This window comes from Cydia amplana, chromosome 16, assembly GCF_948474715.1.
Source record: "Cydia amplana chromosome 16, ilCydAmpl1.1, whole genome shotgun sequence".
NCBI classification, from domain to species: Eukaryota; Metazoa; Arthropoda; class Insecta; order Lepidoptera; family Tortricidae; genus Cydia; species Cydia amplana.
Window position 1 is genome coordinate 15,352,498 of NC_086084.1, and position 22,597 is coordinate 15,375,094.

General features: G+C 36.8%; 1 protein-coding gene across 1 annotated transcript; it reads left to right on the forward strand.

Moving 5' to 3' along the window:
- Positions 1-18: 18 nt before the first annotated feature.
- On the forward strand, positions 19-9,430 carry LOC134655474 (cytochrome P450 CYP12A2-like). The gene is made up of 5 exons (XM_063510938.1): positions 19-35; positions 7,090-7,277; positions 7,775-7,989; positions 8,619-8,790; positions 9,276-9,430. Exons 1-5 carry the CDS (start codon positions 19-21, stop codon positions 9,428-9,430), a joined length of 747 nt encoding a protein of 248 aa, XP_063367008.1.
- Positions 9,431-22,597: the final 13,167 nt, after the last annotated feature.

A 22,597-nucleotide genomic window follows, 5' to 3' on the forward strand; every position in this document is an offset into this window, starting at 1 on the left:
GTATCTAAAGTTCTAATAATGGCTGACAGTGTCAGGTATAGTTATTTAGTTATTTACGATACAAGTGTTAAGTGCGGAAAAGAGGAAATTCGAAACGAGTGGCGATAAATTAAAGCACGACCGAAGGGAGTGTTTTAAATCGACACGAGTTGCGAATTACCTATTCGCACGTGTATCGTACAACGCTTTACAGTAGGTACATAATTACATATGGCACTTTAAACTTTCGACATACCCACGGAAAGTGCTATTTCCCGTACTAGTTCGGGAAAGTAGCACCATGTGTACTGTAAAATATATAAGTAGGTATGATAAATTGGATGGTGTTTAGCAATAATGTGTCAACCCACATTAATTACGCAATAAGATGTCAACTCAAAAAAATGACGCTTAAAGTTGACATTTTATTGCAAAATGAATATGGGTTGACACATTTTTGCTAAACACTATCCTATTTGTATTATTCTTGTTTCTTCTTAGTTTATTACAATAATTTAGTTTCTAGGTTCAAGTTTAGTTTTAATGTTGTTATGTATTTTAAAGTGGATGAAAAGTGTTTAGAGTAAAATCTGTAAGAATACTTTGTAAAAATAGTGTCAAAGAACTTACATAATTAATTTAAAAAACAATTTTTTTTTGCGAAATTGACCTAAACTAATATTAATTTTTTTCTTCTGTGTTATGTTACGTTCTAGTCTTTCGGGTTCCTCATGAGCACCGTGTCATTACTTATTCTGTGACCGTGTATAATTATGCTCTATCTTGTCGTAAGAAATCTATCCTTCGAAGTCTAGTTGGTGAACTTGATTGTTGAATTAATTCTTATAATACATTTAAGATTAGAATACATTTTAAAAGTGGAAAAATTACTGTCTTGGGTGAGACAGAGGCCGTGGGCCCGATTCGGATTTCGGATTCGGACATCTTATATCTTATATGTTTAAGATCTAACCTGTCAAGTTTTACATTTGCGCGATTATGGAGATACTCTTGAACGATTTCCACAGGATATGACTTAGAGATCCAATTCACATCTAATAGATATCTAACGTAAAAGTGACATTGGTTGCCCGAATTGCGTGCAAAAGAGAACTGTAGTTGAAATCTAAACTATAATGTATCTAGAATGGATCTAGTACGTGTCGTCTCTTTTGAATACTTATCTTGAAGTTCGAATACGGCAGCGTGAGTTCGAGTCTCACAGACAGTAATTTTTCCACTTTTAAAATTTATTATAAGCTTAATAGCATCGGTCGCAGACGTTTCTGCTTGTTAAAAATTAAAAAGAAAAAACGTTGACCCTGTCGAAACGTTTTAGATAATATTATTGAATGAAAAACGAGAGGAATTCCTACTATAAAACTTGTTTTGTTTGCCTAACGATTATAATAGTTACGACACACTTACTATTATATTATTTTATTACTAAATATCTGGGAGACCGAGAACACACAAAACACACACACTCGGAAAACATTCAAAAACTCAAAAATGCGCGTTTTTCCAGAGATAAAACCAAGCTAGATCGATTTTTCGCCCCTAAAAATCCCCATATAGCAAATTTCATCGAAATCGTTAGAGCCGTTCCCGAGATCCCCGAAATATATAGGGTTAGTTGTTGATCACTGAAACACTAAAAGTTCAAGCCTTCCTATCTCTGGTGTTTTTAAAGTTATGAGTGTAATATTTCGTATCAAGATAAACAATTTATTTGGCTATCATATGGCGTTCTTGGTTTTTACTTATTTTTAACAGTTTCTGTATTATAAAGCTTTTTTTGAAAAATGAGTTTCGTTTCATTGTGTACTTGTGCATGTTTTCAATGAAACACTCTAATTTTTACAGTGAAACAGATATAATATATATATAGTCTACCATGAAACATCCTTAATAAACATTGAAACGTTGTAATAAATAAGTTACATTAATACATACATCCTTTCAATCAATTAATGAGAAAGGAAAGGAGAAAATAGTGGTAGGCTGAAATTTGTTATTTAAAAGGTTTACGAAATATGGTATCGTTATAAGATTGCTGAAATATCTAAAAGCGAAAGACTTGTTTCATTATACGCACACCTAAGTTTCATTGTGAATCGAAAATCTGGTCGGCACTTACGGCATGCTGCGAGAAAGGCGCCTTTTATGTCCACGGAGCATGATTGCCAACAAGGTGGACGCGGGAGGTTTTTAAGCATCTCCATGCTTGATATCATACACTTTCTTGCAACATAGTGTTTATAAACGACTGTTTCAATGTTAGACATGTGACCTTAACCTTGCCATCAATGAAACATTCAACATATAAACTATCCTATCTCAGCCATTTCTAAAGTTAAGTATCTTATATTTTGTCATATGATAGACAAATTATTATCAATCTTCATGGTATTTTAGTTTCACAAATTTCGCACATAGTCTTTAATTAATTAAAAAATAATGAGTTTGTTTCATTGTGTACTAATACTGGTGTTCAGTGAACATCATGTTTCATTGTTTACTACATAAAAATGTTTCATTGTGAGACTAGGGGGTGTTTTTTGAAACATTAAAAAAAAACTGCACCAAAAAGTGAAGGAAATTTAAAAAGATTTAGCTCCAAAGTAACTTTAATACACATAGAACACAACAAAAAATTAAATAGCGCCAAACTAGACTCTATATTTTGGTAAAAAATTGCGAAACATAAATAAAAAATATTACTTTTGTCGCACGAATTCACAATAACGCTCGTAGCAACGTACTCCTTCTCCGAGGCGCGCTCGGGTATTGGGGAGGTGCTGGGGGTCCCTGAGCCTGCCCTTGCTTGACAGACGGCACTAGCTGATAACACCTAGTTTCCGAGATATCGCAAAGTTTCATTGTGTACGATTGTTTCAATGTTCGACAAGTGACCCTATACATTTAAATAAATAAATAGGTATATAAATAAATAAATATGCAAGAATTGCTCGTTTAAAGATATAAGATATGACGCTAGAATAATCTAGACGATTTCCAATAATTGTATAATAGGTATACAAAAATAATGTTATTTTAGAACTGCCTTTCGAAAAAACTGATGTAAGTAATTATTTGAGATTCACTAAAAACTAATTTCTGGCTTAAAGCCATTACCAAACCAAATTCTATAATAGTATTTTATGCAACCGTTGTTTAAGAGAGGTCAAAAAAGGCGAGTGGCGTGAGTACGTACATGTCTATGGATCAATCATCTGTCAGAGATGACAATTAAAATTAGGTTGGCAACAATGTATTTCCTACAATATTTTTTAAGTGGTTTACACGAAGTATCGTAAAAGTGCCAAAAAGATACTGCGTGTATGCACCACTGACCATCCAGCCTCTAGACATAGCATAGTCGCGCTACCCCCTCTGCCACACATACGGTAGCGTTACTCCATCTTCGAGTCACGCCTACACCGCTTACTTCAGTCGGCGGACCGGGCTCGGTCTAGAAACTTCGGTAGCTCGAAGAAGTTTTTGCTATCAAAAATGCATTATTGTTGTGTCAAATTGTGTGGCAAGAACACTAAAAACTCTGGTGTACAAAAAAATGGCATTTCATTTCACAGGTAAGCCGATTTTTTAGAGATTTGGATAAAAAATATTTTAATTTAAGCGTCTCATCAAATTTGACAGCGCTTGAAACTCGATGACGTCTTTTAAGAAAGTCTCTTTCTATCGCGCTGCATCCGTATACATCCTTTCTTGTCTTTTATTACGTGACATTCCTAAGCCCAAACTAGTGATGTCCATATCCATAGAATGTGATTGTTTACTATTGACAAGGTAATTCAATTCAAATCGCATAGGTATTTGCGAAAAATTCACTATAAAACAAATAAATAATATGAGAATTACACTTACGGTCAGGTACCAATTTTCCCTTGAACATAAACGATATTGTCAATTCAGCACTACATAGGTACTCGTATTACTTTTAGCGATTATAAAAACATTGCAAATTTAAATTAATCACAAGACCAATTTTATACAAAAACACACGGTTGCAATTTAAAATGCATTATTTTGATTCCATTTTTGTTGAGAATAGTGGGCGTCGGTTTAACTTTTTAATTTTTGCTTTTTTTCTGTGTACGACTGCCAACATGGCAATGATACTTGAACATTCGGCCAAATAATTTAAACTTCATTTAGTTAGATTGTGTTAAATAACATTTCATTTACATAATAACAAATAAATATTTGATTTAAACCATGTAATAACTCTTAATAGAATTATACAAGGTGTTTTTAATGGGTGGGTATAGTAGGATACCGCGAATACAGGGTGGATTTTCTTTTTGGCTCAGTGAGGGCAGCTACCAGATCCCGTACTGCTACGAGAAAACGGTCTTAAGAGACCTTCCCTCGATTTCAAATTAATGAAGATTGGCATTTACAGATTTTGGAAAAAACATACAGGATACGAGAAAAAGGTCATTTTTGACAAACTTTTTTTTTTATGCCAATCGATCCCATTCCTATTGAGGATCAAAAGCTTGTATGGAAGCAAAAAAAAATTTCCGGCTAGAAAAGCCACAAATCGAGGAAAACTTTTCCCATAATATTTGGCCAATCAGTCCTGTCCTGTTACATTTAAGAACCATAATACTGTATGAAGACATTGCTGTACGAATGATGGGCGAGGTAGAAAATTGTGAATAAAATTTCACATTTTCTCCATAGTAAATGTATGGAAAAAGTTTTTATTAATTTGTGGCTTTTTAGTACATTACCGTAAGTCGACCCCTAGGAAACTATTGATACTGGATAGGAATGGAATCGATTGGCATACAAAAATAGCATGTGAAAAATAAAAGTTTTCATTTTCATTCAAATATTATGGGAAAAGTTTTCCTCGATTTGTGGCTTTTCTAGCCGGAATTTTTTTTTGCTTCCATACAAGCTTTTGATCCTCAATAGGAATGGGATCTAATTTGAAATCGAGGGAAGGTCTCCTAAGACCGTTTTCTCGTAGCAGTACGGGATCTGGTAGCTGCCCTCACTGAGCCAAAAAGAAAATCCACCCTGTATATAAAGCCGCAACCCGACTGATTAATTGACATAATTGCTCTCCCAGAAGGGGGTTCCTGGGGTATTTGACTTTGATACGGTCGTATAGAGGGGGTGGTTTGGTGACTTCCAGAAAAATCCGACTTTTGGTCTACCGGATTATCCGACTTTTGGTCACTAAACGGTGACAGATACGTGGGAGATGCTCGACCAAATGTCATAGAGGGACGCTGACAGTTTCTGAAGCCGCCATAATTTTTTCAAAATGGCGATCATTTTTCAAAATGCTCCCAGCGCGCTAAAATTTTGGTCACGAAAACTCGGGGTCACCTAGCTGTATTCCTATGGATTTTTTTTTTAATAAAACCAATATGGCGGTAAAAATGGCCACTTATTTTTTATGAAAAGCTTCAAAGGTGAGAGATAGGTGGGGGGTGCTCGACCAAATGCCATAGAGGGCCCGAGACAACACAAATTGCATTTAAAAAGTTTCAAAATGTACTAACTAACTTATGAACCCCTTGTAATACCATGGTTGCAATAAATAATTATGATTATGATATGATTTTTTTTTTCAAGTTGGTCTGAGCGCGTTGAGATTTGGCATGCGGCGAGCTTGGGGGCCCAAGATTAGTATGTGAATTATTTTTTATTAACACTCAAAATGGCGGCGGACACGGGCAAAGTAAAATTTCCAAGTAGGTTAAGCGAACCCGAAGGGCGAATATCAGGCTGGGAGGCCGAAGGCTGACCCGCCGAAGGCCCGAAGCCTTCACCCCGACTTCCAAGCGTGCAACCCTCAGTAATTTAAAGCGAGGCCGAAGGGCGAGCTGCGTGAATGAAGTGCTTCCAAGCAGGGATGTTGCGAATATCCGTATCCGCATCTCGTCTCGTCTCGCGCTTCTCTAAATCCCATAAGACGCCTTTTTACCAATAGTTTATTTTTAAATTAATTATATAAAGCAGATACACCTGCTAACGAAACCACAACGTTATGGGTTAATGTTTTCGAACGAATCAACATAGCATTCAAAACATGATTGCATATTATTACTGTTATTACATTATTGACCGTGATTGACAATGTTATTATTCAACGTGTCACATCACTAGCGCCCGGCAGATATTTCTGTCTGACGCCCACGTGTGTTTGAACGGACCAATCACGGCACGGGACTCGCTCACCTCGTCCCCCGCACCCCTGTATTTTTGGCAGCATCGGTTTCATGAAAGAATTGGCCTAAGTTGAGTCTAGAGGCTGGATGGTCAGTGGTATGCACAAATACTTTTTTGGGGAATAGACTAAAGACTTGTCGTGACACCTATAAGATAGGGGTTTAAAGGTGTGTGTACGACCCTTTAAATGACAAATAAAAGTACGGGAGTATAAAAAATAATTATTGACGTCCACAAGCAGTGACGTTTTACAAGAATTGAAATGAAAATGTCACCGCCTATCCAACTTCAATAGCAATGTTGACAACAAAAAGATAGCTAGCTTCTTATGGATAGGGTTATTTAATATATTTCATATTCATATTCTAGGCGGCATAAATGCGAAATCTCAAAAAAAACTCTACGTTTCCATCAAACCCGTAGCAACGCTCAAGATTCCACTTGTCATCTTTCACTTGCTCGGATATCAATATTAGCACGAGGTGTTAAACAAGACAGTCATAACAACTTTGCCCCTTTTGTGACGTTATCTATGAAAAGGGACCTTATTGTCGATGGCGCTTACCTACGCCACTATTAACAATGATCCGATACAAATACAAATACAATGTCGCCTGACGCTGTGCGGCGTAAGCGCCATCGAAAATAAGGTCCCTTTTCATAGATAATGCCCTAATTTAACATCGTTCGATGCAAAACAGTCAATTCAGAACCCGAGTGTAAATTTCATTCGTTAGCGTGACGAGCGTTCGCGTTTGCGTTGTTTGTTTTTGTATGGGATTTTGAACAGCGCGTCAAGCGGGACGTTTTGGAAACAAAATCCCATACAAAATGACACTTAACGCAAACGCGTACGTGTTAGACGGACTATTGAAAGAAAATAAATTTAATTAGTAATTACCATTTCAGATTAACAAAATATTTTATTGATCAAGCAATTAAAAAAATAGAGGAATCAAAAAAGAATTCAGCAGACACTGGAAGTTCTGAAAAGCCTATTTTGGAGAAATTGTTAGAAATCGATGTTGAAACAGCACGTGTCATGGCTTCTGATATGCTGATGGCAGGAATTGATACGGTTTGTTTCATTTTTCAACAAAAATTTTACACCAACGCGTGGAAATACTAAAGGGCCCACTGATTATCAATCCGCCGGACGATATCAGCCTGTCAGTTAGAAGAAAAAGTTGACAGTTCCGAACAACTGACAGGCCGATATCGTCCGGCGGGCTGGTAATCAGTGGGCCCCTTAACTCTAAAACATTAGATACAAATCAAATATCATTCTAAATCATCACTTTGAAGTTAATTCTACCAACGAAACAACTCGAAATTTTCATCGGATTCCTTGGCCTGTTGTGGATAAAATTAAAATATTTCATCAGTTTTTGAAGTAACATCTCTAGAGTTGCATGCGTCCATAGGCTACGGTGACTGCTTACCATCAAGCTGGTCGTATGCTTTTTTGTCACCAACGTGATATAAAAAAATATATGTAGGCTCTCCTTTACGAGCTGGTTGGGTTGGTTCGGCCTGGAAGTGACTATTGACTTGCAAGACTGTTAATTTTCATTCCCAGGCATCAAACACGCGGTCCTCGCTACATTGTACCTCCTCGCAACAAATCCAGCAAAACAGAAGAAGCTTAGAGAAGAAGTGCTGAGCAAGCAGACAAGGAAACCTTACCTCAGGGCGTGCATCAAGGAATCCAGAAGGATGCTGCCTGTAGTCATTGGGAATGTGAGGCTGGTAGCCAAAGAATACAATCTGCTTGGATACCATATTCCGAAAAACGTAAGTTTACATCTTTGTAAGGCTGATTTACATCTTCCTTGTCGTATCCTCATGGCTGAGGGACGTGACGACTGTGGACACTCTTCACCAGTGCTTTCCAAGCTCTTATGGGCCCAGTGCATGTTAGCCTGCAATGTTGCATTTTTCTCTGAGGTTATTCTGTCCGCCAACCGCGTGGCCATACTTCCATCCCTACGCTTCCTTGCCATGCATAACGATCAAGAAAGAAATAGGAAACAAGCATCCGTAAAGTAGTTATGATGTGACGACGATAAAACTTTGAATCATCACGTAAAAGTTTATTTAATGTAGGTGTATACTTTAACGTTAAAAAATGTTTTGTAAACTAAGTTTTGTACGAAACACATGTAGACAGATAGTACGAGGAAAAGTGATGCAATCTGTTCAAACATCATCATCATCATATCAGCCTTTTATCTCCCACTGCTGAGCATAGGCCTCTCTTCGAGTACGCCACTTATCCCGGTCCTGAGCCAATCTCATCCAGAAGTGACCCGCAATCTTACGAATATCGTTCACCCAACGAGCCAACGGACGCCAGGCACTCCTTTCAAACATACCGTAGGTAATCCAAGTAGTTATTGACTACAATACAACTTTATTTTCAGAGTCTAGTATTATTCGCGCACCAATACATGTCGAGCATGAGCGAGCATTATCCGAAACCAGATGAGTTCCTCCCAGAAAGATGGCTTACGGGCAAGGACGACCCTATACACCATGGCAACACCCATCCCTTTGTCACAGCCACTTTTGGATTCGGAGTTAGAATGTGCATAGGTAAGACATGTTATGTAAGTACCCGAATTCTGAGAAATACTTTCTGCAAAGAAGACCGTAAAAGACCCACGGTTAACTGATAATTCGTAAGCCTTATTGCAAAAACAGCCAACTCAGAGCGCTCTGCTAAATAGCTGTTTTTCCACGAAATGCCTTTGTTGCCTAGGGCACGATATTATCCTTCACCAAAAATAGTTGACAACAAATGATATATCGTACATAGTTAAGGTCCTAAATATTCATAGTACCAAGTGTACCAACCCGAATTGAAAGTCACACGCTTTTACCGCTATAGGCTATCGATCAATGCATCATAAATTAAATTAAATTTAAATTTAAGTAATTAAATTTCTTTATTCAAGACTACATAATATGGTCCATAAATTTGTTAGTTATAGCTTATCATCTATGTTAGTTACAGCTTATCATCTACTAGCGACCCGCCCCGGCTTCGCACGGGTTAACAGATTATAATTTGGTTCCAGGTCGCCGCATCGCTCAGTTAGAGATGGAAACCGTCGTGTCCAAGGTTATCGAAAACTTCCAGTTGGAGTGGACGAGCGACGAGCCGCTACATATGGCCCCGACTTCTCTCAACTATATTACAGAACCTTTTCATTTCGTTTTCAAGGACCTGTAGGCTACTCTCATGCTTTCTTTACTTTCAATAATATAAGTATGATGCATTTTTAAATAGTGACCCCCTAGTGTAAATTTCATTCGATAGCGTGACGACTTGACGAGCGTTCGCGTTTGCGTTTATGACTATTTTTGTATTCAAAAATTTGTACCTACGGAATTTGTTATTCGCTCCTTACTTTTATAATGATCACAAAATCCGAAAAGAGTCATACGAAGAGGCATACATACATACATACATACATACATAGAGGGATATACATCAAATCGCGTAAAAATATTGACTATAATGTCAGAACCTCTAGTGTAAATTTCATTCGATAGCGTGACGAGCGTTCACGTTTGTGTTATGACTATTTTTGAATGGGATTTTGATCAGCGCCCCAAGCGGGACGTTTTGGAAACTCAAATCCCCATACAAAATGAAACTTAACGCAAACGCGTACGTCACGTGACGCTATCGAATGAAATTTAGACTAGAGCCCGTACCATGAGTCACTGACAGTGTCAAAACTGACATATACGCTATCGAGAACAAAATTTACTTTCGATACATCTCGTTTCCATTTATGCGAGTACGAGCGAGATGTATAGAAAGTTCTCGATGGCGTTTATGTCAGTGCCAAACTGATGGTAGCCATACAGGGGTACAGTGCACTCAGCTCACATTCACTTATTATTTCCTAAATTATTCCAAGAATGTCAAATTACAATGATTTAAGATCATTGTTAAGAATTGCATCAGTTCAACGATCCAATTCGAACAATGCTTATAAGATATCACAGCGATATGATACCGATCCGTCAGTGTCTAAAGTAACAATTCTTCAACCAAAAACGTTACTTTTGATAGGTAATGACAGATCAGTATCGTATCGCTGTAACATCTTATAAGAATTGTACGAATTGGACCGCAAGTCTATTATCCGTTGTTCCGGAGCATGTGCTCTACATCCTATCGCAAAGATCATCTAAGAATGCCTTTCAAATTAAAAACAACTCTAACACAATTACTTAAAGTTTATTATTTTAAAACGCTTGCAAATTCCTTTTTAAGAACGAACCGTGCAAAGAAAATTAAACTCTAATGAATTAAGTTAAGGTCAGATTTAGAATGAGAACAGTGAGAAGGATAATAAGAAATGGTAATTGCTAACAACTGAAACGTGCGCTTTTTGGCACCGAAATCGTTATTTTGAGGCATTGAACTATGAAAGAATAGATGCGGCAGGTGAAACTATGTCAGTAACTGACAAACACAATGTATATTTGTATGTATGTATAAGGAAATTATATTTAAATTGTAAATTGAAATGGGTACATCTTTTCTCCCTAACCATTTTCTTCGATATCTTTGATTTTCCACTAAAAGTTGTAATGTCGCAACTATTAACCATTAGTTTGAGAACTTACAAGACCTATGTACATATTTGACACTGATATTCCGACAGAATAATTTCCAAAGTTGTTAAATAATCGTTATGGAAAAAAACAGAAAATTTTCTTTAAGTATTTCATGTAAAATCTTCAAATATCCCATAATAAAAGTTGTTCAGAATGACCTATAATAGTAGTTTATGCAACAGTGATATAATAAGGGTTCTTAAAATTCAAGGGTCGAAGTTACAAAACGAGACGTAGTCGAGTTTTATAAAAAAAGACCCGAGAATTTTAAGAACCAATTATGAGCTGTTGCATACATTACTTTTTCTATGACAGCTGCAGCAAAAAAAAAAGAGTTATTATTAAAAAAAAAGAGTTATTATTTAAAAAAAATTGAGTTATTATTTAAAAAAAAAAGAGTTATTATTGTAAATGAAAACATACCTCTTTCAATCAAGATGATCGGAACTTGTATCTTTAAAAAAAATAAAGCAGTTGTATTATACTCATAAGATGACTGCTAGCAGTCATCTTATGAGCCTATAGACAAATCATTCAAATGACATTGCTTTAGATATCACTGTCAGTCATTTAATTGACACATTTAAGTGCTGGAGTAGAAAAATTCACTATGCAGAGTATGGCTGTTAAAATATAACCCTGTATTAACTTTTTTTAACTTTTTTGTAACTATGCACAACTTGCACATTTGTAATGCCAAAGGCACCGTGACACAACTTACATATTTTAATTAAGTAAGGCTATAATCGTAATTCGGATTAACGTCAAGAGAGAGAAAGGGAGATATAACACAAAAGCAAAGAGAAAGGTATACCAAATATTAACGTTATTTCTAGGGCAAATGCATTACTCAATGATCTAATCAATAATCCGCTAGCTGTCACGCAAACGTGACCAAGTGGAATACTCGTACTCGTAACATATTCTAAGGTCAAGAAAGCTGTCAATACTGCAACATTATAGGGTGCCTGGCCAAGGTGACAATCGATTGCGCTAACAACGAAACGCTTGTGTCTATCGCTCTTCCATATTAGTGCGACAGTGACAATTACGTTTCGTTCGCTACGGAGCGTATAAGATTGGTATGTTGGCTACGCACCCAGTTCATTTAGCGTTGATGGCCTAGTGGTAAGGTATGCGACTTTCGATCCTAAAGGCGTGGGTTCGATACCCGTCTCATACCAATTACCAATGAGTTTATCGGGCCTTCAACTATCTATTTCTTATTGTTAACTAGGACTCGCCCCGGCTTCGCACGGGTTAACAAATTATACATAAACTTTCCTCTTGAATCACTCTATCTATTGAAAAAAACCGCATCAAAATCCGTTGCGACGTTTTAAAGATCTAAGCATACATAGGGACAGACAGACAGCGGGAAGAAACTTTGTTTCATACTATGTAGTGATCTGTCCCATCAGCCAGGGGACAAAAGTAGCACAATTTGTTTGAAAAAATAAATAAGGTAAGTAAGCTTAATATATTAAATTATCAAAAAATATTTGCCATAGTGTCAATATCCAGAGAGGAAAATGGAGACCACGTTTGTATGGAGAAGCGGCTGTCCCCTTTCAACTACCACAAAAAAACGAGTATGGTGATATAAAGAGTGACCCAGAAGAACGTAACCATGGCAACGAGTGAGAAGAAAAAGTTAATTCACCGATAGGGGGTATTACTGCAATGTTCTGCCGCCAGAGTGCAGCACTAGCACCCATCGTAACCCATAGAGTAACTTATACATACAGTGCCTTAAGCTGTTTTTTGTCAAGTTTTCACAGACATAAAAATATGACATTGATACATCAACGCGGTTTGTTTACAAAGGGTCTACTGGGAAACCCAAAAATCGAAACTGAGCTATCTGCCTCTTTATCGCTCGAATATGCAAGAGTGATAGAAAGGTTAGATAAAAAAATGACGACTCTCTCGTTTGCGGTAGACCCTCTGATTGTGATGGACTGTGGAAGTGGTGCCCTCTACGCAGAGTTTCCCGTAATATTCCCTATATACCTCAATTGAACCAGAAAATATTTCTAATGCCTTTTTGCCGTATCTAATCTTTTCTCATTCAAAACGCGACGAGTGGTGACATTTGGATCGTGTCTCGCTCTAAGGTCGGTATTTCGGAACTATTCGTTAACTAAATGTACCTTTAAATTCAAAAAATAAGGCAAAAATTTAATTTTTGGTACAAGCTTTTATCGCTGACTGTACTTTTCTTACGACAGACAACTAATACTCACCGAGACAATTCTAAAAACCCCTAACACAATTAGGTTGCGTTGTTTCATCACAGAGTTTCTATGGCCACCTCCTGTCTCCATCATCAGATCAGTTCGACAGTACCATATTATTGTATTGTCATCAGAACTACATACAGCTTCCAATTTTCATGACGATCCTTGGAAGATGGTTAAATTAGTTACCTTAGATTCCATTACATAGTTGCATACAGGTCGACCTAATAAAAAGCTTGTTAATTAGCAGGTGCCTAGCCAAGTTAGATAGATAGATAGAATACTCTTTACACTGAAAGAAATAATCAGTAAATCTTAATGAAATATCAGTAAACTTAACTGAAAAAAGCAGTTAAAATGGAGCCAACTGTAAAAACCAGTTACTTTAACTGTAACAAAACAGTAAGGGTAAAACAGTAAATTTTACTGAATAAGTCAGTTAATTGACTATTGACTAAAACAGTAAAAAAATAAAACAGTTAAGGAAAACAGTTAAAGAAAACAGTTAATGGAAACAGTAACTTTATACACCTAATTTAACTGAATAAATCAGTTAAGGAAAACAGTTAAAGAAAACAGTTAATGGAAACAGTAACTTTATTCACCTAATTTAACTGAATAAATCAGTTAAGGAAAACAGTTAAAGAAAACAGTTAAGGAAAACAGTTAATGGAAACATTAATTGCTACTGTTCCACAACAGTAGATCTTACTGATTGGTTACGGTTGCTACTACTGTTTGGGAACAGTACCAGCTACTGTTAGGTATGTAGTTGCTACTGTTCCACAACAGTAGATGTTACTGATTGGCTACGGTTGGTGCTACTGTTCGGGAACAGTACCAGCTACTGTTAGGTATGTGGTTCCTACTGTTCTACAACAGTAGATCTTACTGATTGGCTACGGTTGCTGCTACTGTTCGGGTACAGTACCAGCTACTGTTGGGTATGTAATTGCTACTGTTCCACAACAGTAGATGTTACTGATTGGCTACGGTTGCTGCTACTGTTTGGGAACAGTACCAGTTACTGTTGGGTATGTAGTTGCTACTGTTCCACAACAGTAGATGTTACTGATTGGCTACGGTTGCTGCTACTGTTTGGGAACAGTACCAGCTACTGTTGGGTATGTAGTTGCTACTGTTCCACAACAGTAGATGTTACTGATTGGCTACGGTTGCTGCTACTGTTTGGGAACAGTACCAGCTACTGTTAGGTATGTAGTTGCTACTGTTCCACAACAGTAGATGTTACTGATTGGCTACGGTTGCTGCTACTGTTTGGGAACAGTACCAGTTACTGTTGGGTATGTAGTTGCTACTGTTCCACAACAGTAGATGTTACTGATTGGCTACAGTTGCTGCTACTGTTTGGGAACAGTACCAGCTACTGTTGGGTATGTAGTTGCTACTGTTCCACAACAGTAGATGTTACTGATTGGCTACGGTTGCTGCTACTGTTCGGGAACAGTACCAGCTACTGTTGGGTATGTAGTTGCTACTGTTCCACAACAGTAGATGTTACTGATTGGCTACGGTTGCTGCTACTGTTCGGGAACAGTACCAGCTACTGTTGGGTATGTAGTTGCTACTGTTCCACAACAGTAGATGTTACTGATTGGCTACGGTTGCTGCTACTGTTTGGGAACAGTACCAGCTACTGTTAGGTATGTAGTTGCTACTGTTCCACAACAGTAGATGTTACTGATTGGCTACGGTTGCTGCTACTGTTTGGGAACAGTACCAGTTACTGTTGGGTATGTAGTTGCTACTGTTCCACAACAGTAGATGTTACTGATTGGCTACAGTTGCTGCTACTGTTTGGGAACAGTACCAGCTACTGTTGGGTATGTAGTTGCTACTGTTCCACAACAGTAGATGTTACTGATTGGCTACGGTTGCTGCTACTGTTCGGGAACAGTACCAGCTACTGTTGGGTATGTAGTTGCTACTGTTCCACAACAGTAGATGTTACTGATTGGCTACGGTTGCTGCTACTGTTCGGGAACAGTACCAGCTACTGTTGGGTATGTAGTTGCTACTGACCCACTACAGTAATATCTACTGTAGTAGAACAGTAGCAACTAAATACCTAACAGTAGCTGGTACTGTTCCTAAACAGTAGCAGCAACCGTAGCCATCAGTAACATCTACTGTTGTGGAACAGTAGCAACTACATACCTAAGAGTAGCTGGTACTATTGCCTAACAGTAGCAGACACTGCAGCTGAGCTACAGGGGCCCGTTTCTCAAAAGCTTGTAACTTGTAATACAAGCGGATGTCACTTTTTGACAGCTTTTGTTAGAAAGGGACTTCCACTTGTATTACAATTTACAAGCTTTGGAGAAACAGGGCCCTGGTCTTGCTATTGTTGAGGAACAGTGAAGAAATAAATACAAGTGTATATTACAAAGTAAAAATCATATTTATTGATGGAACTCACATCAAATTACACACAATAAACAAGGATGTTACAAAGTAAACATTATTCATTGATACTTTGATAGAACTAAATCCATGTAAGTACCTACATCAATCCAATCCAAATAAACACGAGTGTTACAATAGTAGTTTGTGTTACAAGGGATCAAAATGGTATATTTCCGTCAAGGGCGTACATTGAATCCTGAATGAAGCGATGGATTCTAAAGTAGAATCCTGAGCGTAATGAGGGATTCAAGTGTTAACGCCCAAGACGAAATAATTTTGATACCGTGTGACACATACTGCTTTTCACATCAACTATGAGGAAAATAAAGAAATCTTAGTGTTGACACAATTATTATGTTTCAAAATATTATTCAAGCTAAAAAAAGAATGCAAAAAATAACAAAAACAGTGTCCTAGAACAGAAAAGTGCCACTTTGACCCCCCCTAGCAGGGAGGAAAAGTGCCACTTTGATCCCTCCTAGCGGGGAAGAAAAAGCCCTTTTACGAAAAGGTTATGTGAAAAATAAACATTTTTTAATAATGATACCTACAACTAAATCCATTGCAATCACCATTACGCCTGCTAGTAAGGGCTAAGGGTACTTTGCGATGCAGTAATAATTCCTGGCCTTTGACTACGAAAATTATTTTTCACATCACCTATTCGAAAAAGGGCTTTTTCTTCCCCGCTACGAGGGATCAAAGTTGTACTTTTCTGTTCTAGGACACGATTTTTTCTTTCTTGCATACTATTTTTTTTGGTCAAATAATACATATTTATTTGGATTCAATGTACGCCCTTGACAGAAATATATCATTTTGATCCCTTGTAACACAATATTAGTTTGTGTTACAAGGGATCAAAATGATATATTTCCGTCAAGGGCGTACATTGAATCCTGAATGAAGCGATGGATTCTACAATAGAATCCAGTACAGTACAGTAGAATCCTGAGCGTAATGAGGGATTCAAGTGTTAACGCCCAAGACGAAATAATTTTGATACCGTGTGACACATACTGCTTTTCACATCAACTATGAGGAAAATAAAAAAATCTTAGTGTTGACACAATCTGATGCTTAAACAGATTATTTAAGCTAAAAAAATAATGTGCAAAAAAATTTAAAAATAGTGTGCTAGAACAGAAAAATGTTACTTCCTAGCAGGGAAGAATAAGCTCTTTTCCGAATAATTGGTGTGAAAACTACTATTTTCACATCACCTATTCGGAAAAGGGCTTTTTCTTCCCCGCTAGGAGGGATCAAAGTGGCACTTTTCCTCCCTGCCTTGACGGAAATGTATCATTTTGATCCCTTGTAACACAAACTACTATTAATACCTTGCTAGCACGCAAGGTGATGATTGCAATAGATTTAATGTATGCTGTTTGGGAGCTAACCTGTACAACACATCTTATACTATCTTATCTTATTATTTTAGTATTATAAATTACACATTTGTAATAAGTACCAATAATTTAGTCAGTAGGTAACAATCATAAATTTTCCATCAAGTGTAACATTTTTTTTTTGTTGAAACGTTTATCAACTCAGGGGCCAATTCTATGTGGGCTTAGTATGTGTGTGTATGTTTGTACATAACTATATATACCTTTGTCGGTTTGTCTCTCTGTGCAATACAAACCAAATGTTTTTATAGGTATGTATTCTGCTCTATGTGATTTATTTTAGAAGTCGGTATCATATCAAGTAAGGTAATTGTGCTAGTTTTTGTCCACTTATCGATTTTGCCAGCTTCCTACTTAAATGTATTATACAGGGTGTTTGGTACATCTTTTGCCAAATAAAAACGGCAGCAGTAATTTGCTATCTTGTTATGCCTAGAAAAGAAATTGCTCACGTTTTTTTTTTCATCTCTATGATAATCTTTTTGCATCACAAAGCTGGCAAAATCGATAAGTGGACAAAAACTAGCACAATTGCCCTACTTGATATGATACCGACTTCGAAAATAAATCACATAGAGCAGAATTCATACCTATAAAATCATTTGGTTTGTATTGCACGGAGAGACTAACCGACATAGGTACACATCAGTGGCGGCGCGTCCATAAAAGCCGATTCACACCGGCTTGCCTCTTTTTGGAAGTTTGAACAAAGTTGTAAAGGAAATATGTAAGCCAAATTAGCCCCGGCTTGCCTATGGATATATGTTTGATGCGCCGCCACTGGTACATATACATACATACACATAAGAAATTTGACACATCTGTTTACTAAGCCCACATATAGACTAACATACCTATATGAATATTGTGCAATTCAAAAACCTTATATTTATTTCTGGGAAGATCTTATTAATGCAAAAAATGTAGTATACATGCATAATAAAACTAATAAATGTTGAGTCGATGAATAGAGCAAATAATAATTACTTTTAGATACCTGGGAACTAGTAGTAGATTTCCAATCAAAAATCCATTTTACAGAACGAGTTTTCCTACAGCAGTAAATAGGTTTATTTAAACACTACACACTAGTTAGACCTTAGCTATTAGAGAGGGCCCTGACCTGAGACCACCTCTGAGAGTCAAGCGGACCTAGATCCAGAGAACACTGAAATAGAAGAATGATTCGAGTGACTCCGTTCGACTGCAGATAATTATACACTTTGTAATGAAAAGTGGGCCCACTTTTCATTACAAACTAACAAGGAAACGGCGCCAGCAGTCAGAGGGGCTACCGCGAAAACCGATATTCGCAATATGCGGGAATCTTTCTCTTTTACTCCAATGAAGGGGTAATTAGAGTGACAGACAAAAATGTCCGCAATTTGCGAATATCGGTTTTCGCGGTAGGTACGCCTCCTGTCTTGTCAAAAGACGCATATCCATACCTTCAGGAATTTCCCTGCTTAAAACGATCTTGGGGATATTCTTTGGTAAGTTTACCAAAACAATTTATTTATTTATTTATCGTATGGTAGTTAACAACATATGAAGTAACACAACCAAAAGGACTATGCGTCTAAACGGTCCAAAAACCAATAGAGTTGAGAAGTACATAGGTCGTTAGATAGGTATTTCTATGAACTTCGTTTTATGGTTGGGCACAAAGCCGAATTCCATTGCAGAACCGAGATATTGGTATTTTAGTCAAAATATCGTCAGGTCAGGCGAGAACATGACTCTATTGCCTAGGTAATAAGGGTGACGACATTTTGACTAAAATACCAATATCTCAGTTCCGCAATGGAATTCCGCTTCGTGCCCATGGAACGAAATGAAGTACATAGAAATACCTATCTAATGACCTAACTCTCATTTCTGTTGGTTTTTGAACCAGGCTCCATACAAAGTTACCCATGGTCCTTTGTGAAGGAACTTAGGAGCTTGCAAAAAGTGAGTATTTTTATCTCAAATTATGACTAGCTTATCTGGGGGCAAGGTAGTGCCCCTGACAATAAGTTGAGCAAAAGAAACAACAAAGGCGAAGGCAATAATTACCAGGACTTAATTTCTCTGCTCAATAGTACACAAGAGGGCAAACTGCTTCTTACACAGCGTCTAAACCCTTTGGGAGATCAACTACGAAGAACTTTAACCAGGGAGATTTCGACAGAAATAGTAAAACATGATCCGAAGGCACCAATAACACGTGACATATACGTACGTGCTTTGGATTCGCGAAATTAGTAAGTTTTTTTTTTAATAAGGACCTATTGATAAAGTTACAATTAACTATCCATGCCAAATATTATAAATGTAAATGTGACTCTGTCTGAGTGTCTGTCTGACTGACTGACTCTCTTTTGTCTGTCTGTCTATTACTTACATTCTATTATTACAAAATAGAGAAATAACAGGTAAGACTTGCTTAATACAATAATCTCTACTGTTTGAAGATGTGATAACACTGAGAACTTATTTTATTACACTAAAGGGCCTCAAGTGTTTTAGTATAGTGGCAAGCGAAAGAAAAGTTTTCTAGAAATCGATTTTCGATCATGTCGTCTCGGATATGGGTGAATATGGTATCGATGCGTTCAGTGTAATGCCCTGAACACAAATATATGAGATGACAAGCGCGAAAGTGGTGGGGGTAGTTGCTGTGACGTCATAAAGTCGGCAGTACAAACTTTTATTTTATTTTCTTTTAAACATATCATGTGGGGTACCAAATGAAAGGGCTTTGTGAGTGATATATAACATACTGTAACATTTTCAATACTTGGTCTAACAAATTATTAGAAAACGTTCAAAAACTGTTTACATATATTTTTGAAATGGTATTTTCACTAGCTATCATTTGGTAGCCATATTGCTATAGTAATAAAAAAACAATTCCCCCCTCAATTCTTTCATTAGCGGGAGCAATTTTCAAAATTTATATAGCCTATGTCACTACCACAATTCTGACAAATTCAACCACATCTCATATGTCAAAAACTGTCCAGCCGCTTAGGCTGTAGGGATTGCCAAATAAATGGACATATATAGCCCTACAGCCTACGGCTAGATATGTGAGGTGTGATTGAATTCGTCAGAATTGTGGTAGTGACAAAGGCTATATAAATTTTGAAAATTGTGCCCGCTAATGAAAAAAATTGAGGGGGGGATTGTTTTTTTTTCTTACTATAACAATATGGGTACCAAATAAAAGCTAGTAAAAAGACCATTTCAAAAATATATATACTCAGTCGGGTTTTTTGTTTGTTTTAATAAAAGTTGCAGTTTAATGTAACAGAAAAATATACTTTTTTCAACTTGATGTACTTTTCATATTATTTGATATATCTGTTTAATTATTTTTAACATTATATAGAAATTATTCACACATTATATTATACAGCCATTTTCAATTAAAGTATGTACTTGAAAATCAACTGCGGATTGTGAAATTTTGAACGTTTTCGGATAATTTGTTAGACCAAGTATTGAAAATGTTACAGTATGTTATATATTTGTGATCTACTCACAAAGCCCTTTCATTTGGTACCCCACAAGATACGTTTAAAAGAAAATAAAATAAAAGTTTGTACTGCCGACTTTATGACGTCACAGCAACTACCCCCAACACTTTCGCGCTTGTCATCTCATATATTTGATTTCAGAGCATTACACTGAAGGTATCGATACCATATTCACCCATATCCGAGACGACATGAGCGAAAACTAACCTAAAGCCTGCGCAGCCGCTGTACTATTTGGGCGAGCCCATGGTCGGCTGTTTCACGCAGTGACTAATCTGAAGGCTAAGTATAGCCGAAATAAAATATACCAGCTAAAGGTGCGTCGTTCCGTAGAAAAAACTTTTATTTCTCTATTTTTTGTTAATGTATTAGCATGCTGAAATCGGCTAAACATGTGAAAGTACTATTTTGTTTGTCAACACAATTGCCTTGTAAATCATTCATTCATAGAGTCTGGCTAGCCAAAAATTGTTGACAGATATTTCGTTGTTGTATCACTAATTGTCTATGATTTAAAAAAAAGCTAAAAGTCAGTTGTCAATTTATGTCATTCATTCAAATTGTTTGCGGTTTATAAGTGGTTTATTTTAAATAAGATTAATAATGTCTATACTGAGTGAGGTTAGCAAACTATTATTTAAGCTCTTAAATAATTACGACAATGTGCGAAGTCGACGTGTAGCGTTGTATAACGAAAAACTGCAATGTTTACAAGTCCTAAAGAAATGTAAACAAATTAGGAGGTTGGTGCTCTATAAATATTTTGATACTTAGCATTTGGCATATTTGGCATAGTACTTATGTATTTTTTTAGTGATGGATTAATATTACGGTATTATCGAGCTAGGTCTTATTTAAACTACATTTCATTGTTCGCCTTGTTACAATGGTATATGGTGAGAAAGTGTTAACATATGTTATTGTCGTTGACTGTACTTTACATAGTGGTAGAAATTATGTGAGCTGACTTTGAATGCACGTCAACGTATATTTAACTTATATCCTCAGGTACCTTACGTGTGCATAGAAAATCAAAAATATTTTCTAATATCAAAACTATAATTCCTACTACACAAAGTGTGACCTTCCCAAGATTTTTTGAATTTCCCGCCAAACATTTGTGTAATATTTCAGTAGCCAGACTCTATATCCACAACAGAGTGAGAGGGGGCGGTCGAAAACGGCCTGAATGGATTCGGGAAAAGGATGGTACGGCTGCGCCTTTGTTGTTTCTTTCGCTCAACCTATGGGCAGGGGCACTACCTTGCCCCCAGATAAGCTAGTCATAATTTTACATAAAAATACTCACTTTTTGCAAGCTCCTTAAGTTCCTTTACAAAATTACTTTTGTTTGAAACTGCTTCAAATAATGTTGTTATCTTATTTTTCAATAACGGAAATTTGCTATCAACACTGTATTCATTTCCAATATACCAATCGTGAAAGTCTGCAAGAAGCTGGAAAATAAAATTAAAAATAAGTTCTCATTGTTGTCACATCTTCAAACAGTAGATATTTTTGTATTAAACAAGTTTTACATGTTATTACTGTCTTGTCAAAAGACCCATATCCATACCTTCACGGTAAGTTTACCAAAATAATTTATTTATTTATCGTATGGCAGTTAAAAACATATGAAGTAACACAAACAAAAGGACTATGCGTCAAAACGGTCCAAAAACCAATAGAGTTGAGAATTAGGTCACTATATAGATAGGTATTTCTATGAACTTCACTTCGTTCTATGGTTGGGCACCAAGCCGAATTCCATTGCAAAACCGAGATATTGGTATTTTAGTAAAAATGTCGTCAGGTCGTCACCCTTATTACCTAGGCAATAGAGTCCACCGTCGGGCGAGCGCGGCAAACGCTCGCCCGGCGGTGCGCGAACTTGTACCCTGCAGCATAATTTAATTATTTGGACTCTAATAAGGGTGACATTTTGACTAAAATACCAATATCTCAGTTCTGGAATGGAATTCTGCTTGGTGCCCGTGGAACGAAATGAAGTACATAGAAATACCTTTCTAATGACCTAACTTTAGAAACTAAGAACTTTAACAATGGAGATTGTGACAGAAATAGTAAAACATGATCCGAACGAAGGCACGAATAACAAGCATACTTGCATTGGATTCGCGAAATGAGTAAGTTTTTAATTTTT

Bases quoted from the DNA above. Each gene is read 5' to 3' on its own strand.
- LOC134655474 (XM_063510938.1), top strand. The intron at 7,278-7,774 runs GTTTCATTTTTC...TTTCATTCCCAG, and splicing joins GGCAGGAATTGATACGGTTT to GCATCAAACACGCGGTCCTC. The intron at 7,990-8,618 runs GTAAGTTTACAT...CTTTATTTTCAG, and splicing joins GATACCATATTCCGAAAAAC to AGTCTAGTATTATTCGCGCA.